The sequence below is a fragment of the Ranitomeya variabilis genome, chromosome 6, assembly GCF_051348905.1.
Source record: "Ranitomeya variabilis isolate aRanVar5 chromosome 6, aRanVar5.hap1, whole genome shotgun sequence".
Classification (NCBI taxonomy): Eukaryota; Metazoa; Chordata; class Amphibia; order Anura; family Dendrobatidae; genus Ranitomeya; species Ranitomeya variabilis.
This window is the reverse complement of record NC_135237.1, coordinates 271,082,810-271,108,650: the sequence shown is the minus strand read 5'-3', so window position 1 is coordinate 271,108,650 and position 25,841 is coordinate 271,082,810. Positions and strand designations below refer to the sequence as shown.

General features: G+C 45.3%; 1 protein-coding gene across 1 annotated transcript in view; it reads right to left on the bottom strand.

Annotated features, from left to right (window-relative positions):
• Positions 1–25,841, bottom strand: part of LOC143782308 (NFX1-type zinc finger-containing protein 1-like) — a 495,771-nt gene that overhangs the window by 422,424 nt on the left and 47,506 nt on the right. Inside the window, exon 3 of the mRNA XM_077269631.1 lies at positions 1,027–1,200. Coding sequence (XP_077125746.1) covers positions 1,027–1,200 — 174 coding nt within the window. The remainder of the gene's footprint in view (positions 1–1,026; positions 1,201–25,841) is intronic.

The following is a 25,841-nucleotide window of genomic DNA, read 5'->3' as shown; positions in this document are numbered from 1 at the left end:
GCCACACGCAAAACTTGCACACGCGGAAAAATTGCCACATGCACAAAAGTTGCAACACATGCAAAAGTTGCCTCACACAAAACTTGCACCTACTCAAAATACACCAGACATAAAACTCGCCACGCGCAAAACTTGCTGCACACAACTTGCTACACTAACCTGTCACATGCAACTCGACACACAAAAAGTTGCCACACGCATGTCGTCACACAAAACTCATCTCACAAAAGTTGCTACATGCATGTCGCCACACGCAACTCAACACACACAACTTAACACATGAAACTCGCCCTAAAACACACACAAGTCTGGTGTTATCCTTCAAAAATAAAAATCTGATTAATAAGCAGACAAACTACAAGAGCAGCAACTGTACCATATAGGAAATACGGCAGCTGTCAGTCACATGACCTGTCTATTATGTGTATGTGTGAGCTAATATATACTGCCAGGGGGTGGGCTTCCTGTTGGCTGGGGATTTATCAGGCTGCCAATAGCAACCAATCACAGCTCAGCTTCTATTTTGCTACAGTCACTTAATCTGAGCTCTGATTGGTTAATATAGGCAACAAAGGACATTCTCAGTATAACAAAGCTAATATATGTTGTGAAATGCTTCTATTAGCTTAGTTTTTGCCTTTTAATAATTAAATTTCTATCTATTTGCTTTGTGCTCCTTTTGTGTGCAGAATACATTTTTGTTAACACATTCTATTTTGCGAACAACAGTTATTAATCCGGGCGAAGCCAGGCAGTACAGCTAGTATATCATAAATTGGGTTCAGTAGTACAATGCAAGATGTGCTGTAATTTTTTTTTAAAATGTCTAAATGTCTGTTCTATTCCTGATCCAAGGATCTTGGCTTTCAGTTTAAATGAATCTGTTCTGCACTTTATGTACATGCTCAGTAGTGACCAGTGTTATGGAGTCGGAGTCGTGGAGTCGGAAGTCAAGGAAATTGAGGAGTCGGAGGTTTAGCTTTCCGACTCCACAGTCCTGATTCGTAGTGATATTTTACTGCTTACCAGAAGGCATTTTGCTCTGCTGGGCACCTGCGGCATGATGTACCTCATGTCTTCTCCTTGTTCCACCTCTGCTCTCAGACTGTGTTCTTCCTTTTCGATTTTTATGTTCATTATTTGCCATGTGTGGACTATCAGAAACATCTCCAAATGCACCTAATAACCAGAATTGGTCATCTAAATAAATATGTAATAGAAAAACAGCATTAGTCTTTGCCAGTTTAACTACAAGTATTTGTAAACTTACACAACACCGCATTTATTGCATGTAGAATATGAAGCAAGGAAAGAGCAACTATTACGGTACTTACATGCATCTTTTTTACCAGCCACATCCTGCTTTGCTGCTTTGTGTACAGTACTTTTCAAAAGTTTTAAGTACGGTAGGTTTGGAAAAAATGCTGCAAAATCAGAATGCTTTAAAAATATGTCAGGGAGAGACTTGGTGAGAGAGAGCTAATAACCCGGGCTCCTGCAATTTCCCTAAGACTAGGGAAATCCTGACTGACCCTCTACCTGAAGTTTACACTGATGGTGTGCATGTTCAGGCCTCGAACCTCACCCTAACTCCTGAGCTCAGCCCTAGGCTGAAACCTCCACCCACCACCCAGTGAAGAGGTAATACTTAAATACCCACAGTTAGCACAGACAAGGATAAAGGAAAATATACACCACGCCGCAGACACTCAGGAATACACTATAAATGTGCAGGGCAAAATAAACACAAATATAGGAAGGAGTAAATAAGACGAAGGAATATACACCACCAGCAACGAATCTCCAACCACCAGCTCTCCACTCCAGACCGAGATAACAACGCCAGACAGAAGCTATAATCGGCGACGCCCAATGATCAGGAGAACTATTTAAAGGCCATGGAAATGGCCCAGCTTCCAATCCGAGGATCAGGTAAATTAACCCCGGAACAGCTAGACAAAATCTAGCAGACGCCAATGAGTAAATAGTGGTCAAAAGCGGAATTACAGCTGTCTGTCGGACGACCTGGTCTGAACAGTGTCCGACAAGACAGTACCCCGCCTTCTACGAGGGACCCCAGGGCCCTCACGACTTATGGGACCCGGCTTGTCCGGATGACGGCGGTGAAACAACCTGACCAGCCGGTCAGCATGAACATCCAAGGCTGGTACCCAGGACCTCTCCTCAGGCCCATAACCACGCCAGTGTACCAAGTACTGTAAAGTGCGACGCACTACACGAGAGTCAACCACCTTGGAGACTTCAAACTCCAAATTACCATCCACCAAGACTGGAGGTGGCATAGGCGCCGCGTCCACAGAACCCACCACCTTCATTAGAAGAGACCTGTGGAACACATTGTGTATCTTATACACCGTAGGGAGCTCCAATCGGTGCGCAACTAGGTTAATGACGGCGGTGACCGTAAATGGACCAATAAACCGTGGACCCAATTTAAGGGACGGTATCTTGAGTCTTATGTTTTTTGTGGATAACCACACCCAGTCATCCACACTCAGGTCCGGACCTGGCACATGCCTACTGTCAGCCACACGTTTGTACCTAGCACCCACACTCAACAGGCGCTGTTTAACTCTCCTCCAGACTGATGACAATTGTGTTCCTAACTGGTCCTCCTCCGGAACGCCGGAAGAGCCCCTCTGACTCAAGGTACAAAATTGAGGATGTAGCCCGTAAACACAAAAAAACGGAGACTCCCCAGACGACTCCTGGCGGTGATTATTGATGGCAAACTCAGCCAAAGGAAGAAAGGTAGACCACTCCTCCTGGTTATCAGAGACAAAGCAGCGTAAGTACTGTTCCAAATTTTGGTTCATACGCTCAGTCTGACCATTTGACTGAGGATGAAACGCCGAAGAATGAGATAACTTGATTCCCAGCCGTGAGCAAAACGCTCTCCAAAATTTTGCCACAAACTGAGACCCCCTATCAGACACGATGTCAGACGGAACCCCATGAAGTCTGACCACCTCCTGCACAAATACCTGAGCCAGAGTCTTAGCGTTAGGCAACGCAGGCAAAGACACAAAGTGCGACATTTTAAAAAAACGATCAACAATCACCAAGATGACCGTGTTTCCAGCTGATGAGGGCAAATCAGTGATGAAATCCATGGAGATTTCCGTCCATGGCTTACTAGGTACCTCAAGAGGAAGTAGTGTGCCAACAGGACGGGAGCGGGGCGTCTTAGCCCTAGCGCACGTGGTACAAGCTGACACGTATGAGACCACGTCCTGTCGGATCTTGAGCCACCAAAACCGACGTGACACCAACTCCAAGGTACCTCTAACCCCTGGGTGACCAGCCAGGACAGCATCATGATGCTCCGCCAAAACCTTTAGGCGGAGAAGAAGCGGAACAAAAGATTTGTTGATGGGAAGCTCAGATGGTACCTCCTCCTGAGCCTCGGCAATCTCAGCATCAACCTCGGTAGTGAGAGCCGAAACCACAACACCCTTTTGGAGGATGGGTACTGGATCCTCCCGAGGTTCTCCCCCGGAAAACACCTGGACAGAGCATCCGCCTTAGTGTTTTTAGACCCGGGTCTGTAAGTGACCACAAAATTGAACCGCGTGAAAAACAATGCCCAGCGAGCCTGCCTGGGGGACAGACGCTTGGCTGACTCCAAATACAGCAGATTCTTATGATCGGTAATAACAGTTACCTGATGGACCGACCCCTCCAAGAAGTGTCGCCATTCCTCAAAGGCCAACTTGATTGCCAACAACTCCCTGTTGCCGATATCGTAGTTACGTTCGGCGGACGACAGTTTCTTGGAGAAATAGGCGCACGGACGTAAACCACTCAAAGATGAGCCTTGAGATAGTACCGCCCCCACACCAACCTCAGACGCATCGACTTCCACAACAAATGGTTTAGATACGTCTGGCTGCACAAGAATGGGGGCTGAAACAAAACTGTTCTTAAGAAATTCAAATGCGCGCACAGCAGCCTCAGGCCAAACAGAGAAATTGGTACCCTTTTTAGTCATGTCAGTTAGCGGTTTAGCAATGATGGAAAAATCCTTGATAAATTTCCTATAGTAGTTAGAAAACCCAAGGAACCGCTGAAGTGCTTTCAGGTTATCAGGACGTTCCCAATGCAGCACCGCCTGCACCTTAGCGGCGTCCATTTTAAAACCAGAAGCAGACACAATATAACCCAAGAAAGGCAACTCTTGAACAGAAAATACACATTTCTCAAGTTTAGCATACAGCTTATTCTCTCTGAGAAGCTGTAACACCTGCCTGACATGATCTAAATGAGCCTCACGGTCGCAAGAATATATGAGAATGTCATCTAGGTACACGATAACGAATTTCCCCAAAACATGCAAGAACACATCATTGATGAAATGTTGGAACACTGCAGGTGCGTTAGTCAACCCAAACGGCATCACCAAATTTTCAAAATGACCCTCAGGGGTATTAAAAGCCATCTTCCACTCATCACCTTGACGGACTCTTATGAGGTTGTACGCCCCCCTGAGGTCAAGCTTGGTGAACCACTTAGCACCTGCCACCTGGTTGAACAAATCTGGTATCAGAGGCATAGGGTATGGATCACGAACCGTAATCTGGTTCAACTCCCTGAAATCCAAACACGGGAGTAATCCGCCATCTTTCTTCTTCACAAAGAAGAACCCTGCTGCCACCGGCGAGGATGACGGCCTGATGTGCCCTTTGCTCAAGCTTTCCGCAATGTAATATTTTAACGCTTGTCTCTCCGGACCGGAGATGTTAAACATCCTTGCTTTAGGTAATTTGGCCCCTGGTTTAAACCTGATTGAACAGTCATAAGGACGATGTGGCGGCAACTCTGAACAACCCTTCCCAGAGAACACATCCACAAAATCCTGAAGTGACTCCGGAACGCTTGAAGTCACCGCAGCCACACATGTGGCCAGGCAATTCTCCTGGCAGAACTCGCTCCACCGAATTATGTCCTGAGTTTTCCAGTCAATTACCGGGTTGTGCATAGACAACCAAGGAAAACCCAAAACCACCTGAGCAGGAAGATTCCTGAGCACCTTACATGTAACCCGCTCAGAATGTAGAACTCCAATGTGGAGTTTCACCTCAGCCACAAATTCAGTAATCTCCCCCTGAGAGAGAGGAGCAGCATTGATGGTGACCACGCGGATAGGATGAGACAGTTTTTCAATCCTAAAACCTGCTGTGCGCGCAAACCCCTCATCAATGAGATTTGAGGCTGAACCACTATCCACAAAAACAGTAATTGGCAGCTCACTGCCAGCAACAAAAACCTTAGCAGGGAGCATGCACTGAGAAACCACCATGGAGGATATACATAAGCTCAGACTGGTCTCCTCCACACCCTCTGTGCTCAGAAGTTTTCCGCCGTTGCGTTTTTCTTAGGCAGCAGAGGACAGATGTTAATAAAATGACCAGTTTTACCACAGAAAAAACAGGCTCCCTGCTTCCTGAGCTCAGGGGCTCGATGCTTGACATGTGACACCCCTGCGATTTGCATAGGCTCCGTGGGCTCACCTGCAGCAACCTCACGTGAACCTAAACCCTCTCCCATAGGCGGTGTCTCATGCTCCCCCTGACGCAAACCGCGATCAATGCGGACAACCAGACTCATAGTGGAATCTAGAGAAGTAGGAGTCTCGTACATCAGAAGGGCTTTTTTAACCCTTCCAGAAATCCCATGTATAAACTGACTCCGCAATGCTGCATCATTCCATTGGGTATCGATCGCCCAGCGACAAAATTCAGAACAGTAATCCTCTGCAACTCGCTCCCCCTGGCGAATAGAGCGTATCTTAGATTCTGCCAGAGCCATTCTGTCAGGTTCATCGTAGATTTTCCCAAGAGAAGAAAAAAAACTCTCCACAGAGACAAATGCCGCAGAATCAGATGGCAAAGAAAACGCCCATGCTTGGGGATCCCCACTTAACAATGACAACACCAGGCCCACACGCTGAGCCTCATTACCCGAAGATATCGGGCGCATACGGAAATATAGTTTGCAAGCTTCACGAAAAGAAACAAATTGACTGCGTTCCCCAGCAAATTTTCCAGGCAACGGAAATTTAGGCTCAGTAACTCTTCCTGTCGCTCCAGCTTGCACATTGGACACTGCTAGTCCCTGTTGCTGCACTGCCCCCCTCAACTCAGTGACCTGTAGGGACAGCGCCTCCAACTGCCGGGTTATGGAAGTCATGGGATCCATTGTTGTTGGGCCGATTATAATGTCAGGGAGAGACTTGGTGAGCGAGAGCTAATAACCCGGGCTCCTGCAATTTCCCTAAGACTAGGGAAATCCTGACTGACCCTCTACCTGAAGTTTACACTGATGGTGTGCATGTTCAGGCCTCGAACCTCACCATAACTCCTGAGCTCAGCCCTAGGCTGAAACCTCCACCCACTACCCAGTGAAGAGGTAATACTTAAATACCCACAGTTAGCACAGACAAGGATAAAGGAAAATATACACCACGCCGCAGACACTCAGGAATACACTATAAATGTGCAGGGCAAAATAAACACAAATATAGGAAGGAGTAAATAAGACGAAGGAATATACACCACCAGCAACGAATCTCCAACCACCAGCTCTCCACTCCAGACCGAGATAACAACGCCAGACAGAAGCTATAATTGGCGACGCCCAATGATCAGGAGAACTATTTAAAGGCCATGGAAATGGCCCAGCTTCCAATCCGAGGATCAGGTAAATTAACCCCGGAACAGCTAGACAAAATCTAGCAGACGCTAATGAGTAAATAGTGGTCAAAAGCGGAATTACCGCTGTCTGTCGGACGACCTGGTCTGAACAGCGTCCGATATGACAAAATATAAGTTTATTTTTATCAATTAACAAAATACAAAGTGGAAAATATAAGTGAAAACGTCATCAAAGCATCAATTATAAGCAAACTTTACAGTTACTGAAGGAACCTGGCAGGGAGGTTGTTTCAAACATCATAGAGAACTAACTACAGATCTTCTGTAGATGTAGGCCTGCGCAAATCCTTCTTTCTTTATACTTAAAGAGGTTGTCCACTACTAGGACAACCCCTTCTCAATCACATTTCCCCCATGTAAAATAATAACAGCTATAACTCACCTCCAGTGCATACACCATTCCAGCATTGCTGGTGCCTGCTCCGAGTCCTGCAGCCAATAAGCAGTCACTTCACTGTAACTTTTTTGGGATGAAACTGGCATCTGGGAAAAGTAAGTGTTCTGCTGCTTTCTAACCTCACCCAGATGTCAGTTATGTTCGAAGGATGTGAGAGTGAAAAAGCACTGATTGGCTAAAGGACTCCAGAGAAAGAAGGTGCCAACATTGTTGGCAAGGCGCCTGTAGTGAGTATAGCTGGTATTATTTTACATGCAGGTAAATAAGAATTGAGAAGGGGTCATCTGAGTAGTAGACAATCCTTCACAGTATTGATGATGTTGAGATCAGGGCTCTGGGCTAAATGACTAAATGACTTCCAGGTCTCCTTGTTCTTCTTTGCACTCTCTGAGATTACATGAAGATATTCTAGGTTTGCACAAATCCTTCTTTCAAGGAAGATCTGTGGTTAGTTCACCAGATGAGACTAGGAGTTCTGCAGGGAAAAATAAAAGAAAAAAATGCCAGCTTCACCGAATCCGTGAAAAAAAGTTTTCTTTATTCACAAACTTAAACATGGAGGATACAAACTTCAGCACAAACCATATGGGTAAGAATCTCAACGCGTTTCTGGAGACTAAGCACCCTTAATCTTTTTTTCTTTTGGATTCTACACGCCTGGACACAGCGGGTCCTTGCTCCCGAAACTCAGCTTATGCATCACGGGTGAGCTGGTTTATATTCCTTCTCTTCAAAGGGAAAAATAAAGCATGATGGAGATTTCTTGCAAGTTTGGGTCTGTATATCTGCAAATGTAGATGGGTATTGGATTTGGATTTATGGTGTACTCAGCACTGAGAAGTACACACAGACATATCCAAAATACTATACCATCAGGGAGATAGATCAGCTCACAATTTATTCTGCAGAACAACGACCCTAAATATACAGCTAATGTCATTAAGAACTATCTTCAGTGTAAAGAAAATTAAGGATGCCTGGAAGTGATGATATGGCCTCCACAGAGCAATGATCTCAACATCATCTAGTCTGTCTGGGATTAAATGAGGAGACAGAAGGATGTACACAAGCCTACATTCACAGAAGATAAGAGGTTAGGTCTTTAATATGTTTGGAACAACCTCCCTGCCAATTGCCTTCATTAACTAGTGTACCTAGAAGAATTTGTGTTGTTTTTGAAGGCAAACAGTTGTCACATCAAATATTGATTTGATTTAGGTTTCTATTTTGCTCTTTTATTTTGCATTACTTTCAATTGATGAAAATAAACTTGGAACACTTCTATTGTTGAAAGCATTCTTATTGTGTAGCATTTTTGCCTAAACTGCCTAAAACATTTGCATAGTACTGTACATTGTCAGCATTCAAATGTAATAAACCATAAGCTGCTTATTTTAATGACAGTAAAATTCCATTAAGAAATATTATGGATTATGTGACAAAGTCACTGGTAAAGTACTTGATGGGAGCATGAAGACAAGAAGAAGACGTTATCATAAGAAGATGGGAGGCCCCGGACCGGACGGCTACTGTTATGGACCTGGTGGTTAGGAGCACCCGGAATGACCTGATGAGTAAATTCAAAATCGGGCTAGCTCTGGGTAAGTGGGAACTCTGCTGACCGCAAACCCTACTCCTATCACACACACACTAGAAATAGCCGTGGAGCGTACCTAACTCTCCCTAGACGCCTCTTCACAGCCTAAGAGCTAACTACACCTAAAGATAGAAATAGAAGCCTTACCTTGCCTCAGAGAAATTCCCCAAAGGTAAAGGCAGACCCCCACATATATTGACTGTGAGTTAAGAGGAAAGTCACAAACACAGGAATGAAACAGGTTTTAGCAAAGGAGGCCAGATTTCACTAAATAGTCAGAGGATAGAAAAGGGAACTATGCGGTCAGCACAAAAAGACTACAAAAACCACGCAGAGTAAGCAAAAAGACTCCCCACACCGACTCACGGTGTGGAGGTGCCACTCTGCACCCCAGAGCTTCCAGCTAGCAAGGGAATATCATGATAGCAAGCTGGACTAGAAATTAGCAGTAACAACAAATGAACTAGCAAAGACTTAGCTTCTGCTGGAGTAGACAGGTCCTCAGAGAAGTCCAAGAGAGATCTGAACCAATACTGACACATTGACAGCTGGCATGAAGTAACGATCTGAGTGGAGTTAAATAGGGAAGCAGCATAGCAATAAACGAGAGCAGCTGATAAAGCCAACCTCAGTGACCAGCAGTTCCGCTCGAAGCCACCAGAGGGAGTCCAAGAGCAGAACCAACCAAAGTACCATTCATGACCACAGGAGGGAGTCCGAGAACGGAATTCACAACAGGCTACGCCCATCGGACCGGACCGCAGCGGGACCGCCCCTGGGTGGGTATAATATAACCTCTTTTTCTCATCTTTCAGGCTACATTGGGGGCTTATCTACATCATTACAGAATGCTGTAGATAAGCCCCTGATGCTGGTGGGCTTAGGTCATCTTCCATTTTGGGGGTGACAGGTTCCCTTTAATTCTCCAGCAGGACTTGGCACCTGTCCACACTGCCAAAAGTACCAATACCGGGTTTAAAAACAACAGTATCACTGTGCTTGATTGGCTAGCAAACTCGCCTGACTTTAACCCCATAGAGAATCTATGGAGTATTGTCAAGAGGAAGATTAGAAACACCAGACCCAACAATGCAGATGAGCTGAAGGCTGCTATCAAAGCAACCTGGGCTTCCATAACACCCCAGCAGTGCCACAGACTGATCGCCTCCATGCCACACTGTACTGATACAGTAATTGAAGCAAGAGGAGCCCCAACCAAGTATTGAGTGCATTTACCAAACATACATTTCAGTAGGCCAACATTTTAGATGTTAAAATCATTTTTTCAAGCTGGTTGTTATCAAGTATTCTAATTTACTGAGATAATGACTTTTGGTTTTTTACTGGCTGTAAGCAATAATCATCAATATTAACAGAAATAAACACTTGAAATGCAACACTCTATCCAATATATGAGTTTCACTTTATGTACCGAAGAACTGAAATAAATTAACTTTTTGATGATATTCTAATTTTGTGAGATGCACCTGTATGACCAGGAAATGTCTACATATATATATATATATATGAGTGACCAATGATGTAATAAAGAGAGATCTGCCTTGATCTTCATAGTATGTGTTTCTCTTCCATGCTCATATTTGGATGTTGCAATGTCATTTTGAGCCTGCACAATGTCTCAGAACGTACTACATTATGTGGCGATGACAGTATTAACCACTTTCTGACATCGGACGTACTATCCCGTCGAGGTGGGGTGGGCCCATATGACCACCGACGGGATAGTACGTCCAGCGCGATCGGCCGTGTTCACAGACGGAGCGCGGCCGATCGCGGCCGGGTGTCAACTGACTATCGCAGCTGACATCCGGCTCTATATGCCAGGAGCGGTCACGGACCGGCCCCGGCACATTAACCCCCGGCACACTGCGATCAAACATGATCACAGTGTTCCGGCGGTATAGGGAAGCATCGCGCAGGGAGGGGGCCCCCTGCGGGATTCCCTGAGACCCCCGGAGCAACGCGATGTAATCGTGTTGCTCCGAGGGTCTCTTACCTCCTCCTCCCTGCAGCAGGCCTGGATCCAAGATGGCCGCGGCATCCGGGTCCTGCAGGGAGGTGGCTTCACTGCGCCTGCTCAGAGCAGGCGCCGGGAAGCCTCCAGGAGCTGTGGACGTCAGATCGCCGATCTGACACAGTGCACAGTAAAGTGTCAGATCGGCGATCTTACACTATAACATCATGCCCCCCCGGGGCAATGTTATAGTGTAAACAAAAAAATTTTTCACATGTGTAAAAAAAAAATAAATAAATACTGTTCCTATAAATACATTTCATTATCTAAATAATAATAAAAAACAATAAAAGTATACATATTTAGTATCGCCGCATCTGTAGCAACCCGACCTATAAAAATGTCCCACTAGTTAACCCCTTCAGTGAACACCGTAAAAAAAAAAAAAAACGAGGCAAAAAACAGCGTTTTATTATCATACCGCCAAATAAAAAGTGGAATAACACGCGATCACAAAGACGGATATAAATAACCATGGTACCGCAAAAAACGTCATCTTGTCCCGCAAAAAACGAGCCACCATAGAGCATCATCAAAGAAAAAATAAATAAGTTATAGTCCTCAGAATAAAACGATGCAAAAATAATTATTTTTTCTATAAAATAGTTTTTATCGTATAAAAGCACCAAAACATAAAAAAATGATATAATTGAGGTATCGCTGCAATCGTACTGACCCGGAGAATAAAACTGCTTTATCCATTTTACCAAACGCGGAACAGTATAAATGCCTCCCCCAAAAGAAATTCAGGAATTGCTGGTTTTTGGTAATTCTGCCTCACAAAAATCGGAATAAAAAGCGACCAAAAAATGTCATGTGTCTGAAAATGTTACCAATAAAAACGTCAACTCGTCCCGCAAAAAACAAGACCTCACATGACTCTGTGGACCAAAATATGGAAAAATTATAGCTCTCAAAATGTGGTAACGCAAAAAATAATTTTTGCAATAAAAAGCGTCTTTCAGTGTGTGACGGCTGCCAATCATAAAAATCCGCTAAAAAACCTGATATAAAAGTAAATCAAACCCCCCTTCATCACCCCCTTAGTTAGGAAAAAATTAAAAAAATGTATTTATTTCCATTTTCCCATCAGGGTTAGGGTTAGAGTTTGGGCTAAAGTTAGGGTTTGGATTACATCTACGGTTGGGAATAGGGTTGGGATTAGGGTTAGGGGTGTGTCAGGGTTAGGAGTGTGGTTAGGGTTACCATTGGGATTAGGGTTAGGGGTGTGTTTTAATTGGGGGGGTTTCCACTGTTTAGGCACATCAGGGGCTCTCCAAACGCGACATGGCGTCTGATCTCAATTCCAACCAATTCTGCGTTGAAAAAGTAAAACAGTGCTCCTTCCCTTCCGAGCTCTCCCGTGCGCCCAAACAGGGGTTTACCCCAATATATGGGGTATCAGCGTACTCAGGACACATTGGACAACAACTTTTCGGGTCCACTTTCTCCTGTTACCCTTGGGAAAATACAAGACTGGGGACTAAAAAATAATTTTTGTGGAAAAAAAAGGATTTTTTATTTTCACGACTCGGCATTATAAACTGTAGTGAAACATTTGGGGGTTCAAAGTTCTCACAACACAGCTAGATAAGTTCCTTGGGGGGTCTAGTTTCCAATATGGGGTCACTTGTGTTTTTTTTTTACTGTTTAGGTACATTAGGGGCTCTGCAAACGCAATGTGACGCCTGCAGACCAATTCATCTAAGTCTGCATTCCAAATGATGCTCCTTCCCTTCCGAGCTCTGCCATGCGCTCAAACGGTGGTTCCCCCCCACATATGGGGTATCAGCGTACTCAGGACAAATTGGACAACAACTTTTGGGGTCTAATTTCAACTGTTACCCTTGGAAAAATACAAAACTGGGGGCTAAAATATAATTTTTGTGGAAAAAAAAATTTTTTTATTTTCACGGCTCTGCGTTATGAACTGTAGTGAAACACTTGGGGGTTCAAAGCTCTCACAGCACATCTAGATGAGTTCCTTAGGGGGTCTACTTTCCAAAATGGTGTCACTTGACTTGTGAGGGGTTTCAATGTTTAGGCACATCAGTGGCTCTCCAAACGCAACATGGCATCCCATCTCAATTCCTGTCAATTTTGCATTGAAAAGTCAAAAGGCGCTCCTTCCCTTCTGATCTCTACCATGCGCCCAAACAGTGGTTTACCCCCACATTTGGGGTATCGGCGTACTCAGGACAAATTGCACAATAACTTTTGGGGTCCATTTTCTCCTGTTACCCTTGGTAAAATAAAACAAATTGGAGCTGAAGTAAATTTTTTGTGAAAAAAAGTTAAAAGTTCATTTTTATTTAAACATTCCAAAAATTCCTGTGAAACACCTGAAGGGTTAATATACTTCTTGAATGTGGTTTTGAGCACCTTGAGGGGTGCAGTTTTTAGAATAGTGTCACACTTGGTTATTTTCTATCATATAGACCCCTCAAAATTACTTCAAATGAGATGTGGTCCCTAAAAAAAAATGGTGTTGTAAAAATGAGAAATTGCTGGTCAACTTTTAACCCTTATAACTCCCTAACAAAAAAAAATGTTGGTTCCAAAATTGTGTTGATGTAAAGTAGACATGTGGGCAATGTTACTTATTAAGTATTTTGCGTGACATATCTCTGTGATTTTATTGCATAATAATTCAAAGTTGGAAAATTGCGAAATTTTCAAAATTTTCGCCAAATTTCCATTTTTTTCACAAATAAATGCAGGTAATATCAAAGAAATTTTATCACTATCATGAAGTACAATATGTCATGAGAAAACATTGTCAGAATCACCAGGATCCGTTGAAGCGTTCCAGAGTTATAACCTCATAAAGGGACAGTGGTCAGAATTGTAAAAATTGGCCCGGTCATTAACGTGCAAACCACCCTTGGGGGTAAAGGGGTTAAGGGTATATATCAAATTTACTTCACTATTGTGAAGGGCTCATTCTTTGTTGGTTCCACACATATCAGAAATGTGAATAGATCTCTGATGTGTTGGTGAATGAAATGTTTGGCACTATTGGATGTATTGCGGTTAGATGGTTGACTAACCTATATAACATATTATATTACACAGTGACAAGAATCTACTGAACACACTTTGGAATTGACAACTGACGCATGCTCAGTAGAGCAAGGACTAGCCCAGCCCATGAAACGGATGCTACTGATGACGATTCATTTCAGGGTGGGGACAGAGTCTGCGGCAGCGACTGCACCTTCAGCCCCCTGATAACATCCTATTTGAGGATCTCAGAATGCACTGGTGGTTCTCAAATGAAGCGTCAAATAGGAAGTAGTTAAAAAAAAGTAGTTATATAGCGTAGTGAGGGAATAGATAGGGGCTTTTCAATTTAAGTAAAGTGGGTCCGTAAAGTCATGGTGCACTTTTGGCCAGTCACAGGATCCATTTATAGTTTACATTTTAGCGCCCTTTCTCTGGCCCAATCATATCATACCTGTTCATGAGGAGAGATAACAAGAACCAATAAAACAACACAAACTCATTTAAGCTTTTGCTGAGCCCCCAGTCAGATTAACCCCTAATAAACTGAACTGATTAATACACTGCCAGGTCTGTGACATCATGCAACCACAAACTTATGCCAGCTGTGTGGTTTTCCATGCCAGTCGAGATGTGTAAGGTACAGAGGAAAGTTCAGTGTGTTCTGTAACTCGCTAAATTCGAATCCGTGACCAAAGTGCTACGTGAATATCGGTGGGTTTATAACGAAGTGCCACCACACAGGAATAACATTACTCGGTGGGATAAGCAGTTTGGTGCAGAAACCCCGTTCTGGTAGGTCAGTCAGTAAGGAGTCTGTACAGGCTATACGGGATAGATGCCTAAGGAGCCCTAAAAAATCTGAGCGTGCGTGTGCTCGACAATTACACTACAGTTCATAAGGTGTTAAAGAAGCGTCTCTGTTTTACGGGGTACAAATTGCGGCTGTTGCACGCTATCAAACTGGCAGATAGACCCAAACGATGAGCATTTGCTACAGATATGCTTCATGAGATCGGCAATGATGCAAGATTTTTGCAGAAAATTGTGTTTAGCGATGAGGCATCCTTCCATATCTGTGGACATGTTCATCGCCATAATGTCCGAATATGGGCTGCTGAATATCCTCATGCCTATGTTGAGCACGAACGTAACAACCCTAAAGTGAACGTCTGGTGTGGCCTTATGCATGATAAGGTGACAGGCCCATTTTTTTTTCACAGTGCGGTCTGTGATGGCAAACACGTATCTTGACATGTTGGAATTGTATGAAGTGCCACAATTTCCAGAAGGTGTCATCATTCAACAGGACGGCGCTCCTCCACACTACGCCACCATTGTTCGTGAGTTTCTGGATAGAACATTCCCCAGCGGTGGATAGGCAGGAGTTCTGTCAAGCCATGGCCACCACGATCCCCAGCCATGGCCACCACGATCCCCGGATCTGACGCCCTTAGACTTTTACTTTTGGGGATATATGAAGTAACATGTGTATATTGAACGTATCAACGACATTAATCACTTAAAACAGAGAATCACAGACGTTATTCACTCTGTTACACCGGACATCCTTACCCGTGTTTGGCAAAAACTTCACTTTCATTTTGGATGTGTGTAGGGCAACAAATGGAGCCCACATTGAACTGCACTGAATAGGTATGAAACTGGGAGAGTTTTACTTTTATTTGGAGCAGATTTCACATTTCTATCGTTTTTTGTTGCTTTCCAGTGACTGGTCTAAAGTGCACCATGACTTTACGGACACACTGTATATTAGAAAATAGATTAGATTATGCCATTAAATAGATAGGCATTCAGGACTAAAATAAATGTTAGCCCATCAATCAACGTCAAATCAATGTGGTGATCTTAACCCCTTCCCGACCTGTGACGCCGTGTACGCATCATGAAAGTCGGTGCCAATCCGACCTGTGACGCCTATATGCCGTCATGGCGGTATCGCGCTCCTGCAGATTGGGTGAAGGGTTAACTCAAATGTCACCCGACCTGCAGGTACTTTATCCCGGGGGTGGCTGATCCAGTATGCTCCGCCACTGCCATCCGCCGTTCGATCCCACCCCCCTGCCCCGCAGATCGCCCCCCCTCGCCCCACAGATCCCCCCTGCCCCGCATATAGCCCCCTGCCCCGCAGATCGCCCCCTTCCCCGCAGATCGCCCCCTTCCCCGCAGATCGCCCCCTGCCCCGCAGATCGCCCCCTTGCCCCGCAGATCACCCCCATCCCCGCAGATCGCCCTCTTCCCCGCAGATCGACCCCTACCCCGCAGATCGCCCCCCTGCCCTGCAGATGGCCCCCCTGCCCTGCAGATGGCCCCCCTGCCCTGCAGATCACCCCCAGCCACGCAGATTGCCCCTAGCCATGCAGATCGCCCCCATGCCCCGCAGATTGCCCCCTTCCCCGCAGATCACCTCGCAGATTGCCCCCTTCCCTGCAGATCGCCCCCTGCCCCGCAGATCGCCCTCTTCCCGCAGATCGCCTCGCAGATTGCCCCCTTCCCCGCAGATCTCCCCCTGCCCCGCAGATCACCCCCTGCCCTGCAGATCGCCTCGCAGATTGCCCCCTTCCCCGCAGATCGCCCCCTGCCCCGCAGATCGCCTTGCAGATCGCCCCCTTCCCCGCAGATCGCTCCCTGCCCCGCAGATCGCCTGGCAGATTGCCCCCTTCCCCGCAGATCGCCCCCTGCCTCGCATATCGCCTCGCAGAACGCCCCCTTCCCCGCAGATCGCCCCCTTCCCCGCAGATTGCCCCCTTCCCTGCAGATCGCCTCCTGCCCCGCAGATCGCCCCCCTGCCTCGCAGATCGCCCCCCTGCCCGGCATATAGCCCCCTGCCCCGCAGATCGCCCCCTTCCCCGCAGATCGCCCCCTGCCCCTCAGATCGCCACGCAGATTGCCCCCTTCCCTGCAGATCGCCTCCTGCCCTGCAGATCGCCCCTTACCTGCAGATCGCCCCCTGCTCTGCAGATCCCCCCTGCCCCAGATTGCCCTCTTCCCCGCAGATCACCCCCTACCCTGCAGATCGCCCCCTACCCCGCAGATCGCCCCCTACCCCGCAGATCGCCCCCCTGCCCCGCAGATCGCCCCCTACCCCGCAGATCGCCCCCTGCCACGCAGATCGCCTCCCTGCCACGCAGATCGCCCCCTGCCACGCAGATCGCCCCCCCTGCCCCGCAGATCACCCCCCTGCCACGCAGATCGCAACCCTTCCCCGCAGATTGCCCCCTTCCCTGCAGATCGCCCCCTGCCCCGCAGATCGCCTCACTGCCCCGCAGATCGCCCCCTTGCCCCACAGATCACCCCCATCCCCGCAGATCGCCCTCTTCCCCGCAGATCGACCCCTACCCCGCAGATCGCCCCCCTGCCCTGCAGATGGCCCCCCTGCCCTGCAGATCACCCCCAGCCACGCAGATTGCCCCTAGCCATGCAGATCGCCCCCATGCCCCGCAGATTGCCCCCTTCCTCGCAGATCACCTCGCAGATTGCCCCATTCCCTGCAGATCGCCCCCTGCCCCGCAGATCGCCCCCTTCCCGCAGATCGCCCCCTTCCTGCAGATCGCCTCGCAGATTGCCCCCTTCCCCGCAGATCGCCCCCTGCCCCGCAGATCGCCCCCTGCCCCGCAGATCGCCTCGCAGATTGCCCCCTTCCCCGCAGATCGCCCCCTACCCCGCAGATCGCCTTGCAGATCGCCCCTTCCCCGCAGATCGCTCCCTGCCCCGCAGATCGCCTGGCAGATTGCCCCCTTCCCCGCAGATCTCCCCCTGCCTCGCATATCGCCTCGCAGATCGCCCCCTTCCCCGCAGATCGCCCCCTACCCCGCAGATTTCCCCCTTCCCTGCAGATCGCCTCCTGCCCCACAGATCGCCCCCCTGCCTCGCAGATCGCCCCCCTGCCCTGCATATAGCCCCCTGCCCCGCAGATCGCCCCCTTCCCCGCAGATCGCCCCCTGCCCCTCAGATCGCCACGCAGATTGCCCCTTCCCTGCAGATCGCCTCCTGCCCCGCAGATCGCCCCTTACCTGCAGATCGCCCCCTGCTCTGCAGATCCCCCCTGCCCCAGATTGCCCTCTTCCCCGCATATCACCCCCTACCCTGCAGATCGCCCCCTACCCCGCAGATCGCCCCCTACCCCGCAGATCGCCCCCCTGCCCCGCAGATCGCCCCCCTGCCCCGCAGATCGCCCCCTACCCCGCAGATCGCCCCCTGCCACGCAGATCGCCTCCCTGTCACGCAGATCGCCCCCTGCCACGCAGATCGCCCCCCTGCCCCGCAGATTGCAACCCTGCCCCGCAGATCGCCTCCTGCCCCGCAGATCACAACCCTGCCTCACAGATCACCCCCTGGCCCGCAGCTCGCCCCCTTCCCCGCAGGTCGCCTGCTGCTCTGCAGATCGCCCCCTACCCCACGGATCGCCCCCTGCCCCGCAGATCGCCCCCTGCCCTACATATCACCCCCCTACCCCGGTGATCCCTCCTGCCCCAGTTTTCCCATTAGGGTTAGAGTTGGGCTAAAGTGAGTTGGGCTAAAATTAGGGTTAGAGTTGGGACTAAAGTTAGGGTTAGGGGTAGGGTTGGGATTAGGGTTAGGGGTGTGTTAGGGTTAGGTTTGTGGTTAGGGGTGTGTTGGTGTTAGGGTTGGAGTTTTCCACTGTTTAGGCACATCAGGGGCTCTCCAAAAGTGACATGATGCCCGAAGACCATTCCATCAAAGTCTGCATTTCAAAACATCACTACTTCACTTCCGAGCCCCGACGTGCGCCCAAACAGTGGTCCCCCACATATGGGGTACCAGTATACTCAGGACAAATTGGACAACAACTTTTGGGGTCCACTATCTCCTGTTACTCTTATGAAAATAAAAAATTGGGGGCTAAAAAATCATTTTTGAGGAAAAAAAATGATTTTTTATTCTCACGGCTCTGAGTTCTAAACTTCTGTGAAGCACCTGGGGGTTCAAAGTTCTCACTACACATCTAGATAAGTTGCTTGGGGGGTTCTAGTTTCCAAAATGGGGTCATTTGTGGGGGTTTCTACTGTTTAGGCACATCAGGGGCTCTGCAAACGTAACATGACACACGCAGACCATTCCAACAAAGTCTGCATTTCAAAACGTCACTACTTCCCTTCCGAGCTCTGCCATGCACCCAAAAAGTGATCCTCCCCACATATGGAGTACCAGCGTATTCAGGACAAACTGGACAGCAACTTTTGGGGTCCAGTTTCTCCGGTTACCCTTGTGAAAATAAAAAATTGTGTGCTAAACATCGTTTTTGAGAAAAAAAAATGATTTTTTATTTTCACGGCTCTGCGTTATAAACTTCTGTGAAGGGGGGTTCAAAGTTCTCACTACACATCTAGATAAGTTCCTTGGGGGGTTTAGTTTCCAAAATGGGGTTACTTATGGGGGAACTCCAATGTTTAGGCACACAGGGGCTCTCGAAACGCGACATGGTGTCTGCTAACGATTGGAGCGAATTTTCCATTTAAAAAGTCAAATGGCGCTCCTTCCCTTCCGAGCCCTGCTGTGCCCTCAAACAGTAGTTTAACCCCACATGAGGTATCGGTGTACTCAGAAGAAATTTCCCAACAAATTTTAGGATCCATTTTATCCTGTTACCCATGTGAAAATGAAAAATTGAGGCTAAATGAAAATTTTTGCGAAAAAAAAATACTTTTAGTTTTTACGGATCAATTTGTGAAGCACCTGGGGTTTCCAAGTTCTCACTATGCATCTAGATAAGTTCCTTGGGGGTCTAGATTCCAAAGTAGGGTCACTTGTGGGGGAGTTCCAATGTTTAGGCACACAGGGTCTCTCCATACACGACATGGTGTCCGCTAACGATTGGAGCCAATTTTCCATTTAAAAAGTCAAATGGCGCTCCTTCCCTTCCGAGCCCTGCCATGTGCCCAAACAGTGGTTTATGACCACATATGAGGTATTGGTGTACTCAGGAGAAAGTGCCCAAGGAATTTTAGGATCCATTTTATCCTGTTGCTCATGTGAAAATGAAAAATTGAGGCTAAATGAAAATTTTTGAGAAAATAAATACTTTTAATTTTTACGGATCAATTTGTGAAGCACCTGGGGGTTCAAAGTGCTCACTATGCATCTAAATAAGTTACTTGGGCGGGTCACTTGTTTGGGAACTACAATGTTTAGGCACACAGGAGCTCTTCAAACGCGACATGGTGTCTGCTAACGATTGGAGCTAATTTTCCATTCAAAAAGTCAAATGGCGCTCCTTCCCTTCCGAGCCCTGCCGTGCGCCTAAACAGTGGTTTATGACCACATATGAGGTATTGGTGTACTCAGGAGAAATTGCCCAAGGAATTTTAGGATCCATTTTATCCTTTTGCCTATGTGAAAATGAAAAATTGAGGCTAAATGAAAATTTTTGAGAAAAAAATATTTTAATTTTTACGGATCAATTTGTGAAGCACCTGGGGGTTCAAAGTGCTCACTATGCATCTAAATAAGCTACTTGGGAGGGTCACTTGATTGGGAACAACAATGTTTAGGGACACAGGAGCTCTTCAAACGCGAAATGGTGTCTGCTAACGATTGGAGCTAATTATCCATTCAAAAAGTCAAATGGCGTTCCTTCCCTTACGAGCCCTGTCGTGCGCCCAAACAGTGGTTCCCCCCACATGTGGGGTTTCAGTGTAATCAGTACAAATTGCACAACAACTTTTGGGGTCCACTTTCTCCTTTTACCCTTGGGAAAATAAAAAAATTGTTTCTAAAAGATCATCTTTGTGACTAAAAAGTTAAATGTTAATTTTTTTCCTTCCATGTTGCTTCTGCTGCTGTGAAACACCTGAAGGGTTAATAAACTTCTTGAATGTGGTTTTGATCAGCTTGAGGGGTGCAGTTTTAAGGGTATTTTCAGCCATATAGACCCCTCGAACTGACTTCAAATGTGAGGTGGTCCCTGAAAAAAATGGTTTTGTAAATTTTGTTGTAAAAATGAGAAATCGCTGGTCAAGTTTTAACCCTTATAACTTCGTAACCAAAAAAATTTTGGTTCCAAATTTGTGCTGATGTAAAGTAGACATGTGGAAAATGTTATTTATTAACTATTTTGTGTCACAAAGCTCTCTGTTTTAACAGAATAAAAATTCAAAATTTTAAAATTGCTAAATTTTCAAAATTTTCTCCAAATTTCCGTTTTTTTTCACAAATAAACGCAAAAATTATTAACCTAAATTCACCACTATCATGAAGCCCAATATGTCACGAAAAAAACAATTTCAGAATCGCTAAGATCTGTTGAAGTGTTCCTGAGTTATTACCTCATAAAGGGACACTGGTTAGAATTGCAAAAAAAATGGCCAGGTCATTAAGGCCAAAATAGGCTGGGTCATGAAGGGGTTAATTACAGCTGGTTCCTGCCAACCCATAAATGTAGGCTTTAATGAGAGAGGTGCCCACATTCGCACATGCATTCAGAAATTAGCCTTAGAGAGGTGTTCACACTGGTCAGGGACCCATCAGACTCATGCCACCTTGACGTTGGTTGATGGGCATACATTATTTGGCCAAATTTTGTGCAAAGCGTCTCATATTTTTCATGTATTTTTCCTAATATTCAAAAGCCATTTTTGCTATTCACATTTCATGTATTTCACACTGGCATGCTTTAACATGATTGAGTGCAACCATTTTCGTATATTGTACATGCAAGTAGCTGTTTTTTGGTATGTACCTGTTCTTACTAGTTTTTGATGTGCTGGTGAGTTTTCTGTTATTTGTATGCTAGCGTTCTGACCGAGCACTCCGCCCTTCACCATGTGGTGATTTTAATTACAACTGGTTCCTGCCAACCCATTAATGTAGGCTTTACTGAGCGAGGTGTCCACATTCACCCATGCATTCAGAAATTAGCCTTAAAGAGGTGTTTACACTGGTCAGGGACCCATCAGACTCATGAGGCTACCTTGATGTTGGTTGATGGGCAGATATTATTATTTGGCCAAATTTTGTGCAAAGTGTCTCATGTATTTTTCATGTATTTTTCCTAATATTCAAAAGCCATTTTCGCTATTCACATTTTATGTATTTCACATTGGCATGCTTTAACATGATTGAGTGCTACCATTTTCGTATATTGTACATGTAAGTAGCTGTTTTTTACTATGTGCCTGTTCAGACTAGTTTTTGATGTGCCTATCAGTTTTCGGTTATTTGTACAATAAATGTTTGTTTCGGACAACCCTTTTAAGACTACAGGTTGCATCAGAAGAGGAAAAACATCTTTGTGAGTCTTAGGTAAGGCATGGAGGATCAGTATTAGATGATTTTCTACTACTCCAAAAAAGTTGGGAAGCTGTATAAAATTTAAGAAAACAAGAAGCAATATGGACATTTCTTAAAGCATTATTTTACTCACAGCAGAACATAGAACACAGATCAGAAGTTGAAAGGTAGACATTTTTCCATTTAATATTAAAAATAGACTTAGAAATTGATGGCAAAAAGCAATTGTTAGCATCCACCTCTCGTGTCTCCCCTTTTCCTCATAGTTTGTAAGCTTGCGAGCAGGGCCCTCATTCCTCCTGGTATCTATTTTGAACTCTGATTTCTGTTATGCTGTAATGTCTATTGTCTGTACAAGTCCCCTCTATAAGTTGTAAAGCGCTGCGGAATATGTTGGCGCTATATAAATAAAAATTATTATTATTATTATTATGGCAGCAACACCTCTCAAAAAAGTTGGGACAGGATTAAAAAAAAAGCCTGGGATGAAAATCAGATGGAGTGTCAATTTTCAACTCAGTCACATGATTGTGTATAAAATCAGCTTATTAAAAAGACAAGCGTCTCTCATAATCAAAAATGGTTAGAGGTTCACCAGTCTGTGAGAAACTGAATCTAAAAAGAATGGAACAATTTCAGAAAAATGTTCCTCAACGTAAAATTGCCAAAACTTCTCACCATTTACAGTATACCGTATATACTCAAGTATAAGCCAACCCGTGTATAAGCTGAGACCCCTAATTTTGCCACAAAAAACTGGGAATATATATAATAATAATGACTTGAGTATAAGCCTAGGGTGGGAAATGAAGCAGCTACTGGTAAATGTCAAAAATAAAAATAGGTACCAATAAAAGTAAAATTAATTGAGACATCAGTAGGTTAAGTGTTTTTGAATATCCATATTGAATCAGGAGCCCCATATAATGCTCCATAAATTTTATGATGGGCCCAATAAGATGCTTCATACAAAAATATGCCCCATATAATGCTGCACAAAGGTTGATTATGGCCCCCTAAGATGCTCCATAGAAACATTTGCCCCATACAATGCTGCATAAAGGTTCATTATGGCCCCATAAGATGCTTCATACAAAAATATGCCCCATATAATGCTGCACAAAGGTTGATTATGGCCCCCTAAGATGCTCCATAGAAACATTTGCCCCATACAATGCTGCATAAAGGTTCATTATGGCCCCATAAGATGCTTCATACAAAAATATGCCCCATATAATGCTGCACAAAGGTTGATTATGGCCCCCTAAGATGCTCCATAGAAACATTTGCCCCATACAATGCTGCATAAAGGTTCATTATGGCCCCATAAGATGCTTCATACAAAAATATGCCCCATATAATGCTGCACAAAGGTTGATTATGGCCCCCTAAGATGCTCCATAGAAACATTTGCCCCATATAATGCAGTACAAAGGTTGATTATGGCCCCATAAGATGCTCCATAGAAATATCTTTAACCCCTTTCTGACCTTGGATGGGATAGTACGTCCGAGGTCAGAACCGCCGCTTTGATGCGGGCTCCGGCGGTGATCCCGCATCAAAGCCGGGACATGTCAGCTGTTTTGAACAGCTGACATGTGCCCGCAATAGCGACGGGTGTAATCGCAATCCACCCGCTGCTATTAACTAGTTAAATGCCGCTGTCAAACGCTGACAGCGGCATTTAACTGGCACTTCCGGCCATCGGGCCGGAAATGAGCGCATCGCCGACCCCCGTCACATGATCGGGGGTCAGCGATGCTTCTCCTTAGTAACCATAGAGGTCCTTGAGACCTCTATGGTTACTGATGCCGGTTTGCTGTGAGCGCCACCCTGTGGTCGGCACTCATAGCAAGCCTGCATTTCTGCTGCATAGCAGCGATCTGATGATCACTGCTATGTAGCAGAGCCGATCAAGCTATGCCAGCTTCTAGCCTCCCATGGAGGCTATTGAAGCATGGCAAAAGTTAAAAAAAAAAGTAAAAAAAAAAATGTGAAAAAAAAAAAATACATAAAAGTTTAAATCACCCCCCTTTCGCCCTATTCAAAATAAAACAATTAAAAAAAATCAAACCTACACATATTTGGTATCGCCGCATTCAGAATCGCCCGATCTATGAATAAAAAAAAGCATTAACCTGATCGCTAAAAAGTGTAGCGAGAAAAAAATTTTAAACGCCAGAATTACGTTTTTTTTGGTCGCCGCGACATTGCATTAAAGTGCAATAATGGGCGATCAAAAGAACGTATCTGCACAAAAGTGGTATCATTAAAAACGTCAGCTCGGCGCACAAAAAATAAGCCCTCACCCGACCCCAGATCACGAAAAATGGCGCAATTTTTATTTTTTTTTTTAGCAACGTTTGGAATTTTTTTTCACCACGTAGACAAAAGAGAACCTAGACATGTTTGGTGTCTATGAACTTGTAATGACCTGGAGAATCATAATATCAGGTCAGTTTTAGCATTTAGTGAACCTAGCAAAACAAAAAACAAGTGTGGGATTGCACTTTTTTGCAATTTCACCGCACTTGGAATTTTTTTCCTGTTTTCTAGTACATGATATGGTAAAACCAATGATGTCTTTCAAAAGTACAACTCGTCCCGCAAAAAATAAGCCCTCACATGGCCATATTCATGGAAAAATAAAAAAGTTATGGCTCTGGGAAGGAGGGGAGCGAAAAACAAACACGGAAAAACGGAAAATCCCAAGGTCCTGAAGGGGTTAAAGACTTTATTTTTGAACGAGAGTCTCATTTATTGCACTGTGTAACCTATAGTCCTGGCCAGCCAACACCAACGGCTACAGGCGGCCTGCATGGGCCTTCAGCCCTCACAGCGCGAGTACCACACCTATACTTTTGTGTAGCGCACCAGGACATTAGAGGAGGAGACGAGTGCCGTGCTACACTATATTTGGCCAAACATTTAATTAACTTATCCCTAATGTGAAGGCTGGAACGGCTTCTCTTTGGTGAGATATGATGTTACGTGGTATGTTTAGTCACAAATGCTTTTCCAGGTATACATTGGGCTGGAGCACAGTCGACTCTTTGTCATGGAAAGTTTTGTAAAGAAATCTCAGCAGTAAGTTGTTCCAAACACTGATACATATTTCAATTAATGTCTCCTCAAAGTGGAAAATTCATCACATTTATAGAACTCAAGCCATGGGAGGTCTGTACAATAGACTGCATAGGATACAGTGAGATTGCTGCATGTACATCGCATTGGAGACACTGAAACTGTTTTATATACAGTACGACACAGAAACTGCTGTATACATCACAGAAGAGACACAGAGACTGCTGCAAACATCACATAGGAGACACAGACTCCTGTATGCATATCGCAGAAAAGACACAGAGACTGCTGTATACATCACAGAGGAAACAAAGACACTGCTTTATACACATCGCATAGGAGACATCGAGAGTGCTGTATATACATCAATTAGACACCAAGACTGATATTAGACTCACATAGGAGACACCGACACTGCTGAATACCTCACATAGGTGACACTGTTACTACGCTGAATACATTACGTAGGTGACACTGTGACTCTGCTGCTTACATCCATGACTGATTTTTGTTTTTTTTTAAATGAGATAAATTGCAGGAATTGCAGAAGGCTTATTTGTTTACAAAACTGCAGGCTCTTAAATGGATGCTTTTATTTAAATATAAATCTTGTTTATTAACTTTCCAATATTTTTTTATTATTTGCTCCCAGACATACAGTGACTTGCAAAAGTATTTACACATTACAACCTGTGTTTAAATATTTTTGTAATCCGATTT